Source organism: Ptychodera flava, chromosome 17 (assembly GCF_041260155.1).
Source record: "Ptychodera flava strain L36383 chromosome 17, AS_Pfla_20210202, whole genome shotgun sequence".
NCBI classification, from domain to species: Eukaryota; Metazoa; Hemichordata; class Enteropneusta; family Ptychoderidae; genus Ptychodera; species Ptychodera flava.
Genome location: NC_091944.1, coordinates 18,650,451 through 18,662,881, shown reverse-complemented (window position 1 = coordinate 18,662,881; position 12,431 = coordinate 18,650,451). Strand labels below are relative to the sequence as shown.

Here is a 12,431-nt window from a genome sequence, read left to right as displayed (position 1 = left end):
TTAAAAAAATTGTTTCATGCTGCAAACAATAAAATATTGCGCTGCAAACTGCACAATATACACCTTCCAAATAATATAAGAAGTCAATGTAAATTTAAAACTGGTTACGGTCGAGATTAACTCCGTAAAGTGTCATTTCCTCAGATATATCACTGACTGAAGTAAACAGGATGGACGTAAACAAGGCTAAGTACAAGAAATATAGCTGAATGAATGTCCTCCGTCTATATGTATAGTCTGTGGAGCCAACCTCAACGGCGCGAACAAATTTTGTTTTAGCAATATTCCAAGTCCTTTCGTCTTTTTCATATGGAGTCCAATTACTCGAAATGTTTATGGTGCCCAGCCTCCCACTACTTGAACAGACGGTGACCTTGGGTGGGTGGTTGTGAAAATGTTCCACAAGTGTTCAAAAACTTTGGGTCGTTTTCCGCAGTTATTTGCGCATTTGTTGGATCCCACTTTCGAAGACCGTTGTGTTCCTTCGCAAACTTCCTGCTTCTTCATGTATTCTTTCAACTCGTTGACATAGGAGCTCTTAGGGAAGGCGCCAATACCTTGGAAAGTCAGAGGCGTTGTTTTCCTGCAAACGGGACATCTGAACGGAGTTCCGTTTCGCCGACAAGCAGCAACCACTCCTTCCAGACATGGTCGTCTACATACGACGTGTGCGCAGGGCAGAGTGAGAGGGTTGTTATATATCGCCCGACATACTGGACATGTCAAAAATCTCTCTTCGAAGTCTCCCTTGTTCACTTTGAGCACAGTGGGTACATCTCGATCCACCATCCTCTTCTTTGTCCCGCATACGGTGTACGGTATTGATTTCGAAACTGTTTTTTTGGCACGGCACTGTGTACTCGTCAAATTGTTTGTTTCCCCTTCTGCTGGTACCGCTTGGAAAAGGAGGAGTTCAACTTACAACATCCATCGATCAGTCTGCTAACATGATCCTTTACGTAATGATGTGCTCAGGGAGGTATAAATCTTCTTCAATGCAGGAGCATTCGCACTACCCAATATTTACATGTAACTGCGCGAACTTCAGCGAAGGTAAACAATCTGAATCTACCCATTCTACGGGTCAAAGGTTGCGTGACCTTGCCATGCGTAAACAAGTACTGTAGTTGTGTCTTAAAGTTCAAATTCTTTCGGCCACATAATTCGTCATCATCATCAGGGCAGATTGTTTTGTGGACCAGTTGACAATATCTGCGCTTATTCGAAAAAAAAACAAACCCAAAACATGAGGAAGATCGATTTATGGCAAGGCCAGCGTGGATATGATGACGGAATGTTCTATGTAGCGCCCTCACCGGCATTTGGCGATAACTGTCAGGCCCTTTCGTCTACATTTGTTTTCAACAGGTGGTGGTTATTCATTAACCCATAATTCATAATAAATGTTTGGCCGGTTGTCAAAAAGGGGGGGGGGGGGGGGGTTCAGGTCAATGAACGTTGCCATTAAGTTTTTGTTACCTTTAATACTACTTTTGGAAATGTATTCATTGAAATTTGACTGAAAATTTTTGGAAAAATTATACCTACATATATGTACATGCAAAATCAGAGGATAATTGTCATATCTAGGAAAGCAGAAAAATAGATTTATTTGCTGGCATTCTGACCACCCATGAAGTCTAGTAGTCCATCTCGAATCGTACATATTTTTAATTTGATGTAATATTTATTTAAATATTTCATTTATTTTAACGGCTGTAAATCCTACAATTGTCAACAAACGATATATACTGCACACCTGGACATTTCTGATAAAAATTAACAAATATTTAGCAATCAGAATAAAATTTTCAAAGCAATCTCTGAAAATGAAACCCTGAAATTTTTGCTCAATGTTTTCTCGAGAAAGTGTTTCAAGAATAAAGATCAGGGGTCACAATGCAAATTGTGGTAATAGAGAAACAAATATTTTTCAACTTCACAGAGACAGGACCATGAGAACTTCATTTCAAGTGCTTCAAAATGAGCCAATGATAGTAGTAGACTAAAAATTTATTGTAAAAATTTGTGAGCATAGCCTTAGTTGTGATATAAATATCACTGTTACGGCTTGGCCTTCGACCCCACTGAGCAATGCTATAAAGGGCCAGTGGTTCAGGCTAGTGTATGAGGCCGCTGTTTGGAAGGGCCTAGTGCACAAGGGCACTACCACACTCAGAAGTGACTGCTATTGGTCTTTCCGTCTCAGATGAGGGTAAGTATAGGGTAAGTATCTGGTGTGTACATCATCCATAACAGCTATCTCAGTACCATTCTCTGACACTACACCTATACATTGATAGACTTGCCAGGCATAGATTTATTTCACATGATTGTGACATTTATTGTCAAATTTGATAACCTTTAAACATTGACATGGAATATATATATATATTACACAGACTTTTGTGTTCACAACACCAAAAAGTTATAGTTAACCTGACCACTGTGAATAATGCCATGATTTCTGTGTCGCAGATGGAGACTGACCCAAACATGGAATTAACAGTCCACCTTTCACCCTTGCATGTCAAAACACATGATTAGAAATTCAGAGAATACGTGAACAAAAAAGAAATGGTAATATTTCTTTGAAAAATTGTCATTTTCTTCAAAAGAAAAAAAAAAAATCACATTTGAGGACATGGCACACATGGTAAGATGTATGCTGCGACTCATATATGCAGGTAGTGCAATTCAATCTTTTATATTTACAATATATCTTGAGAAATCAATATTTCATATCAACATGACACTTCTTACAATTGCTTAAGGTGTTGACGTTGTTGCAGCTGCTTTGGTAACACTGTGATCATGTAAATTTGGAACAAATTTTGCAACTGAAATTATCATCGAGGAATTACGTCTGCAATGATACTCCCCTTTTGTTTCACCCTTCAAGAAATGAAACCATATCTGTTGAGATACCTTCAAGTTTGCTATGAAGGCAATCAAACCAGAAGTGATTGAGGTCTATAGCTTCAATTAACTGGTACACTGCCATCATAACTAAACTTTGTGATGGACAAAACAAAATATTAAACTTTCTGTATTTCTACAATTTGTACATTGATAATATACACATAACACAAAGCGTACATTGTAAGGAGCATAGTTCTGTAATATATTCAATTGTACTGATTCCCCCCCTCTCGAATTATTCTGATGAAAGCCATATTAACTTTCCCCTATCATCGCATTGTTGTTTTCCACATAAAACTGAAAGCAAAAAAGTATAAATTTTTATGTATTATTACTAATTCAATTATTTTCTACTTGGTGAATTTTTTTTAATTGTCCAAGAGTTTGCCTTAACTTACACATACATTTGATGTCTTCACAGGAGTATCAGATCCTGTACCAATAAAATTGAATTTGGTCACAATTTTTGCACAAAAAAAACAAAAGAAAGTTGTATATCCTGAAGTGATATTCTGAAAGACATTTTTTAAAAGTTATACCGTTTGGATCTGCAAACAAATTTTCTGCAGTTTGCTGAACTTCCTGATCAAGAATTTATTCTAAACTGTACAATACATCAAATAACTCTCTTATAACAATTTCTGACAAGTACATTGGAAAATTTGGCATTTGACCATCCCTCTATGGTTGGGCACTGGAATTCCTTTTTTTTTACATCAAAAGTCTAACAGATCTTTGTCCCAATTGGCCATGATTGTCAAACTTCTTTGACCCTCTATATCTACATTGCAGATTCCAAAAAATTTCAACGCATATTCTATCGTTTCTATGCTTTTCAAATCATTAAATTTTTTATCCAAAAAAATTACGTTCTCTTCTGTGGCCGAAACTTTTCACAAGTCACAGTCATAGCACACCTAGAATCGCAACAATTCCACAAAGCTAAGGTCTTCCGTCTGGATACTTCATATCAATGAATTTCAAATTAAAATAGTACACTTTCTAAATATAATGTGTGGAACAAAAACTGACCTGAAAACATAGGCACAATTTCAGTTCAAATTTTTTTCTGTTCTTTCTAAATTCATATCTCAGAACACTTCTCTACCACACTGGTCAATATTGCAAAGTCATTCAAGTACTACTATCTCTACACATTTCAAAAACCCATCACCAATTTCATTTAAATATTCTCCCTCCAAAAATATTTGGAAATGATGGAGTTTTCTGACGTTGCACCGGCAAGCACACTTCATTGAGGAAACACTGTCATACTTATTGCAACAGCTGAAAATTTACATTCCCGTAAAATAAACCCTTCAATGTTCTTACTGGAAAAAAAAATGTATTTACAAAAGGTGGAGTCTCTATTTCTGTTGTTCCAGTGCCTTTCCAAGATACTCCCTGGAAGAGAAGAAAAATTCTTCTTTAATATTGACTGTTGGACTAAATACGTACTGTAATCTATCAATCAATCAATCAATTGATCAATTCCTCCATCCTTCTCCATGTCTATCCCTCTGTGTCCAGCATCCTTCCATTATTCATGGCAAACAAGTATTTAAATATGTCTGCTTTTGGTTAAAGAAATAGTATTTCTTCTGCATTTGACGAGCAAACCAGGTTTCAAAAAAATTGTTGAAGACTTTGCATTATCCAAATGCATGTTTCAGATAACAGTACAAAACCACATCCCAAAGGTTAAGGCTGTTTTTTCCTCAATGATCCCAAAACAAGCAAGTTCATTCACTGGTAACCAGATGCACTGTTCGTGAAGATTCGGTAACTAGCTCACTGCCAGAAGGCATTTGTTCATTTATTAGGCAATTCTATGCTACATGCATCTGCAATTCAACCCCATATCTATTATGGAAGTGTCTAGCTCCACATTGAAAGCGATACACTCGGACTATACCACTTCTCTGGGGAGGGATGGCATAGCAGGGCAAACTTACCAGTTGTGTACCATGAGTTTCTGCACGGCCAGAAGAGCCTCATATCTGACAGTTGGATCTTCATGCCCCATGTAAGTCATCACCAATTCCTTACCACCCAGCTGTTCAATATTGCTGTGAAAAATATGAGAAATTTAGAAACTTTGTGAAATGAGTACTTATGCCATGAAATACAATAAACATGTGTATTCCCTGGTAGATTTTAATAATTTTGTCTAGAAAAAGCTTTTTTGTTTTTTTGCTTCTAGTACCTTAGGTTTCTATTTATCTGAATCTTTTATGCAAGTAGTATATACACAACAAGCTAATGATAAGGCACATCCCAGTGTACAGTAAGCATGGCTCAGCTACCTGTTTTATTTGTCTTTTTCTTGTTTGTTTTTTGAATGCAAAATGTCCATGATGTATAATTTTTGAAAATCAAAAAAGTGAAATGAAAATGTGTACCAAATTCACTGAGAATTAAATATACTGATAACTTACTGTTTTCCTCTTGGGTAATGCCTCACATACTCTCCGATATCATGGGCTGACACTGCCAACACTGTTGAATCTTTGGAAGTCTCTAGCAATTTGATTAAAATTCTGTGATAAAGAAGGAGAATGGCATTAGTAATAAGAAATAACCAACAGATCAGAAGAAAAAATTCAGCTGGTGCAAAAATTATCTCTTCATGTTTTGTTAAAAGAGAAATTAATTGTCTGCTGGTCACACAAATCAGGTGGTTAAAACAGCATTACCATTAAGATAAGAGGAATTTTGACCCTTTTTCATAATGCCTTTTTAACTCCAATACGATGTGAAAGGTTTTTCTTCTAATATTTGAAAAAACAGAGAATTGTAAAATCACAAGTGAGATTTTGAATGCAAAATTTGTCACTACTGAGAAAATAAAACGCCTTCATGAGCTTACTTGAGCATTTCGTAATTTTTCTCATTCAGTCTGGCTGCGTTCTCTCTCCAGAATTTCTCACTCTTGTGAACTGGACTCCATTCCAGGCGACCTGATTTGACCTCCTGTGAGTACTCGTCAAATGAGCTGTGTGAAGATCAGAACACATCCATTGTTATGTTAATTATGCTTTGTAAACTAATATTCATTTTGCAGAATGAGAAAGATTGTAAATGCTGAGATTTGCTCAAGAAGATGAAAATTGCAGATAAATTAGTTGAAAATCAAAAGAGCCAGTGATTGTCTGGTCTCAGCATCCTAGCTTCTATCTACATGTACGTTATAATAACTGATGAGCTACGACCACTGCTTAGACTTTGTCAGTTGAACAATAATAGTACAAAGTCACAACAGAATACACATTTGAATAAATGTGCATGCTCAAAGATAACACGACCATGAAAGACAGCGACTGATTGGCAGACTTACCTCAGACCCTCTACACTATCACGCAGCTTCTCAGAGATGTATTCAATGTCATCAGTGATGTCACTGTCTTCAAATTTCTGTCCTTCCAAGACTTCTAATTGTTTCAGGACTTTGCACTGTATCATGGCCAAGGCGTTGTCTTGGACTATTTCCTTCTCTTCTGGTTTTTCTAAAAGATTCTGTTAGAAAGAAAAGACAAACACAGAAATAAGACAGTAGACAATACAATCCGTGCAGATCTCTTACTGTGTTGTCTATTGTAGATTTAAATTATCTCTCAATATCCCCAATTGAAAACAAACCTTTCTATCTGAAGTAAGCATGTCAGTGGACCAGGCATGAGCAAATCTCAGACAAACCTTTTGCCACCGTATATCAACATTTGGTGCCATCTTAGGAAACCTATTTTAGGTTCACTTTGTGCACAGCAGATTATATTCTGCAGGCACAGTTAGTACTGAAAATTTTGTACGACATAAAAAACTACGCAAAATGAAGGTAGTTGTTATTCTTACAAAAGTAGATTGCACCAAACCAATAATACTGAGTTGATCCAAACAAGTGGTGTATATCAATGCATGGTCTTCTAATCATGTTTATCCTCTGCTGGACAGTGGGCTTATCCAATCCCACCATAGCTGGCAATAAACTCAATACTAAATTCAAAGAGAAAGAAAACAGCCATCACACTTACCCTAAATGTTGCTAGAATTATCCTGGTGACCTTCTCCTTGGCAGATTCATGGAGGATATCGGCTAACACCGGAATGACATTGTATCTGGAAATGAGGAGAGAAAATTTGAGCATCTGACAATTGCTAAAAATGCCATGAAATATAGACATATTTGTTCATTAACAGGAAAATCATTGGAAAATGAGCTCAGTGAAACTGTGGGTCACACAAAAAAATGAATAATTCTGAATGTGGCCTTGCTCAAAATGAATTCACTGATCCCTGTTTTAGTCAGCCTGGATAAGTGAGAACACAGAATACAATCCTACCTTCAAAGCCTATGCATCTTGGCTGAATATGTTTTCAGTATTGCATTACGAATTCAGTAAATCCAAGGTTGAAAGTGTACTTACTTATTGACCTGGGCAGTCAGTGCTGCATTGTACGTCACCATCCAGATACAGAATGTCAGCTGATACTGGATTTGGAAACCGCAACGGGATCCAAGCACTGAAACAATGCTGCATTTAAAGATGAAATATTTGATAAGTTTCTTTCACATAGATATTTGCCTCTCCAGTAGAATTTCTAGTTTATAAGAACACTCCAAAAGGAATATGCAATGGATTTGTATCATCACAGATAAAAACAATATTTTGAAATGGAAATTTGATTAAATGTAAATTGTATCTTTCTTCCAGGTAAACTGTGGAGTTGAAGATCAAACATACTGACTTAATTTGGCAATATTATAATCCATGTACAACTACAAGCATTATTTATATGACAGAATACGAGTAGTAAATTGATCGAGTGGAGTGGTTCATAGCCTTCTCTGGAGTTCTAATGTAATTTCTTTGCCATAATGTTTGTACTTTGTAAAATCGCACATTTGAATGTTTCAAAAGTGCACAGCACTTCATTGAACTTTGACATTAATCATCGAATATTACGTGACAGTGAAGCTTGTGTGACAGGTTTCATAAAACTTAAAAATTTTGAGTCCGCTGCAGTACCAGCTTATTATATAGGATCTTAGTACATATAACATGACCTACATTTTAAATCAATCATTCAGATAATGCAGACAAGCAGATGGCTTTCTATTTTCTTATTTCACCATGGATGTACCTGCAATGCTTTAGTTTGTATCAGTCTATACATGGGAGACACAGCAAGGTGTAAACATTCTGTAGTATCCTATAAATTTCAAATTCCATTTGTAGGTTCGTAAAGATGACTTTAGTCAGATTTGTTCAATGAGAGTTTCATTGCAATATGGGATTCTGATGACACACACTCCTATTCTTTGCCTTCACCAAGTTAGATTATTCCACATGACTTACGTTCCCATTCCCTCAGTCTCCATGAAGGCTTCTCTGTAGACGTTGTATCTCAGGACCATCTGCAGACATCCGGCTGACGCTGGAAGATACTCATTGCCGGCTGCTGTCAGCTGACCACGGATCCAGGAGAAGTAGTAATTCAGATCATTGGTGTTCATCTTCTCCTTGCCCCAGCAGGCCAACTTGGCAATGACTCTTGCAGCCTGAATAATGGCACGGCATATGTACCAAATTAGCATAATGATGGCAATTACACCTGTACACACATGGATAACCAAGAGGCAATCAGCACTTTTAGTGGCACTTTTCAAATGATACCATAAAAACCAAAACCTTCATAAATCAAAGCCAGTTACAGAGAAACCAACTTCTCTTGAGGTCAATTTGAGAGCCAGTAAAAATGTTCTTCAACAAATTCATATCATTAAATCAAAATCTGAGATTTTAGATTTTAAATGACAGAAACCAAGTAAACACCAAATATTCTCATGGCCTTTGTATCTTTATTTATTTCAACTGAAGTGATAAATAGCGTCACGTCACTTCACCACAATTGTAATCAAACATTTCTGTAATTCTTAGCTTTAATTTTGAAGGTTGCGTTTGTTCTAATTGTAAAAGTTAGCATGCTGTCTTGTTCTAATTTACAAATCACTTCAACACATCTGCTGTGCAACTTGTCAACACAGCTTGTATGGATGTGATGTCTAATGCTACCGGTGTTGTTTGCAACTGGATTCTAGTCTGGACTGGAATTCATTTGTCAACAAGAAGTTCAATGACACTGCATATCGTACATAATTGATCCCTATTGTAAGGCCCATACCATACTTTGAGATCTGACATACCACGGGAAGATGAAAAAGAAAATGTGCTAGGTTTCTGGGACAAAAGTAATATTGATTTTATCAAAAGTTACAGCCATTGTCTATTTATTGAAGCAAGGTCATGTTGAGTGACCTTGTGGAAAAAATATCACAAACAGAATTACAGTTCTCAATGTCAAAAACAAACATGGTCAAAGGTCAGCAAATGGTCGCTGCATATAATCAAGGCTTGTTGCCCTGTATGTGGATCTGCTGGTATCATTGACTGGGCCACTTACCTGGTTGATGACAAATTTGTCCTGTCTGTTCAGCATATTCAAGAACTGAGCCCATGGTGTGGTCTTGGCTTTCTTGGCATGATCAAAGAAGTATGAAACCCTATCATGGTCTTCCTGTGACAAATGATGAAAAAATTTGTAACTTAGCTTCAAGTCAAGCTACATGAATCTGACCAAATCCATCTTTACTGTAAACAGTAGGGTCAAAACACACCACACTTTGTTTTTTGTGTATGGCCATTGTCATATTGATGTGAATGCTCACGTATGAAATTATTTCATCAGCTAGAATTAGATGGGGCAATGATGTGATACTATCATTGCCGATATGATATGATATGATAATGTAGGTCTAACAATTACACATTGACAATGGAGAATGAGAACATGTCTGAGCATGCTCAGAAAACTTACATTGGGAACATTTTTTTTTCTCATGCAAGCAATGGGTTCAAAATATTTTTATCAGGAGTCATGTTAGATTCACCCTCCATATTTTACTTTCTGCATCTGTTCAAAAAAATTCAGAGCCTGTCATAATACTCTTTGTACCATGGCTCCTCTCATGATACAAAACTGGAACTGAATACGAATCCAACTTCTACAGTACACAGAATACTTTCTATGAAAAGCATGATGGGAGGAAACAATACAAACACACAAACCTGCAGCATGTCATCAACCATGGTCAGTATGTACTGAACAGTTTGGTCTTTAGATATGTGGCCCATCAGACTGAGAAATATCTTAGCAGCTGATGGTCCGTAACGCTGCAGGACCTGATCTCTCTGCTCTTTGTTCGTCGCATTGTCGTATTCCCGAATGAAAGTAAACTCTTCCTGCGAGATCATCTGTCCTCTGTGGGAGTGAAAAACACCATTGATGTATTGCACTTCCTATTGCAATTAACTTTAAAGGGTCATAATATATCATTCAAATTGGTGAATAAAGTCTTCCTTTTTTTAAATGCTCCCTTGATTTTTGGAAAAAAAAGTTGTTCTTCTAAATTTGCAGGTTTGGTTGAAGCCTCGATTTCGTTACATATTTATCTTATCTAATCTTAAAAGTTTCTTTGTATCTATGAAAATCCTATGTGTCTTTGTTATAACATTGTAAATTCTGTTGCTTTATATAAATAAAAAGTAGTATTTATTTTTCAAATATACATACTTCTTATTTGATTGACAATAAACTCAAATTATTTTTTCCCATACAAAACTGTACATATGGCTAAAGTCAATAGGCTGTAAAAACAGGCATACTATCTCATGTTTATTCTTTTAACCCTTTCACCACCATGGTTTGTCCCAAATCCATTGTTTTCTATGGTAAAGTTGGACCTGTATACAGGGAACTGGGGGTGAAAGGGTTAAACCTACACACTGCTTTCCCTGGACATGGGTTTACCCACCCCATCAAAAACAATGGGACTTTAACAAGGTTCGGTGGCAAAACGATTAAACTGTATTGTGAACAAATCAGAAGTATATCCCAGCATGCAGTTGTACATCAACAGGCGTCTATTGCATATGAAATATACATGAGATGCTGTGACCTTTGCTAAGTGTGACACCAATGCTAATGACCCTCTTCAATGGTAATGTCATTGTTCAATAAATTGATACACATGAAGTGTTTGAAATTTATTTTGGCTGCATGTGTTATATATCACTGTGCTTTTCATTTTCAAAATTGAACGAAAGTAAGGATACCAATTGCTTACCTTTATGCATAACATTCGTTTCTCAGTTTTCAAACAATCGTTTATTGTATATCAATTTCGTTTTATGACTATTCACAACACACTATATGACGGACTTCATCCTTTCTCAAAGTTATGAAATAAACGCTCATTTAATTATTTACGGAACAATATAATTTGATTTCCTTAAAGTGATTTTTACTTTTTACTTGCAAAAGTAGATGTAAAATGTTAACAGAAAATCACTGTTACAAAAGCGTTCGAAGAGTGGTACTTCTGTACTTCCAAACAATTTATGATGGGCTTATCTTGCATGTATGGGCAATGGTTAGAGGTCAAGAGGTTAAAAGTTAAAGAATTTCATTAGCACTAACACCTTATAAATTTACAAGCAGAAAAGGAAATACAACATTTTTTAATGACTTAATTATTAACATGAATTTTATTTTTTTCTTCTTATATAGCTGCTTAGACTTGTTAATTAAAGTTGGCAACGTTGAAACAGTCCCTCCATAATGTGGACGGACTCAGTTGGTTGAAGGCAAAGTCTAGTCTGACCTTCAATTTCATCATACATTACTTTTTTCCTTGTAATCAGTGCATGGGGTTTCATTTTTAAAATTTAAATTTTCTTCTATACTATGGTAATTGGTTTACCGTCACTCTGGCTGTTGTGGACCATTTATGATCAAAAAACACCAACAAGTCTGAGAGCTACTTGAAAAAAAAATCTTCAGGTTTAGTTTACAATTGCATACAACAGATGCTCAATATTTTTGGTTTACATCCAATTGCAAATGGGTGTTGGCATTGACAAAGCTGGTTCACTGATAACCGTTTGGTTGGCTGTAGTACTGCATTTATAACCAATGCAGCTTTGGCTTCAGCAGAAGATAAGTCTGGATAGAGTAATGCATATCATGGTCGAAGCTTTACATATGTCGAGTGACATACAGTTCATGAACCAAAGATCGGTTTCAAAATGAATTCTTGCTGTACTGATTGCCAAACTACCGGTATGTTAAAAACTTGAAAACATGCTATTTCACAAAGGCGACCAAGAAACTCATTTACCAAGAATACCGAGCATCTGTGCAATGTACAAGTCCCTGGTGTGTGTTTCTAGTCTATGATATACCCAATATCCAAGAGTGTAGATTAGAATGAAGTGTGCCTGGTTAAAAAAAAAGAGTCCCAAACTACCTGTATACGAGCGTTGTAAACATGCATATTTCAAGACTATAAATAGGTACAAGGTTACCCCTGATATGAGTGTAGCTCTCTTTAGTGCCAAGACATAGCCCCATCACCATGGTTACCCGTGATAGTAATGGTGTACAGAGGG

General features: G+C 36.4%; 1 protein-coding gene across 2 annotated transcripts in view; it reads right to left on the bottom strand.

Moving 5' to 3' along the window:
* Positions 1-2,319: 2,319 nt before the first annotated feature.
* LOC139115678 (V-type proton ATPase subunit H-like) overlaps positions 2,320-12,431 on the bottom strand; it is a 31,028-nt gene continuing 20,916 nt past the window's right edge. For both annotated transcript variants that reach the window (XM_070677982.1, XM_070677980.1), the window contains exons 2-11: positions 10,050-10,242; positions 9,385-9,498; positions 8,280-8,482; positions 7,347-7,454; positions 6,954-7,038; positions 6,260-6,438; positions 5,792-5,917; positions 5,361-5,462; positions 4,878-4,991; positions 2,320-4,326 (exon numbers count right to left, since the gene is read on the bottom strand). In XM_070677982.1, the coding sequence (XP_070534083.1) occupies positions 4,290-4,326; positions 4,878-4,991; positions 5,361-5,462; positions 5,792-5,917; positions 6,260-6,438; positions 6,954-7,038; positions 7,347-7,454; positions 8,280-8,482; positions 9,385-9,498; positions 10,050-10,242 (1,261 nt within the window). In that variant the 3' untranslated portion in view covers positions 2,320-4,289. The remainder of the gene's footprint in view (positions 4,327-4,877; positions 4,992-5,360; positions 5,463-5,791; positions 5,918-6,259; positions 6,439-6,953; positions 7,039-7,346; positions 7,455-8,279; positions 8,483-9,384; positions 9,499-10,049; positions 10,243-12,431) is intronic.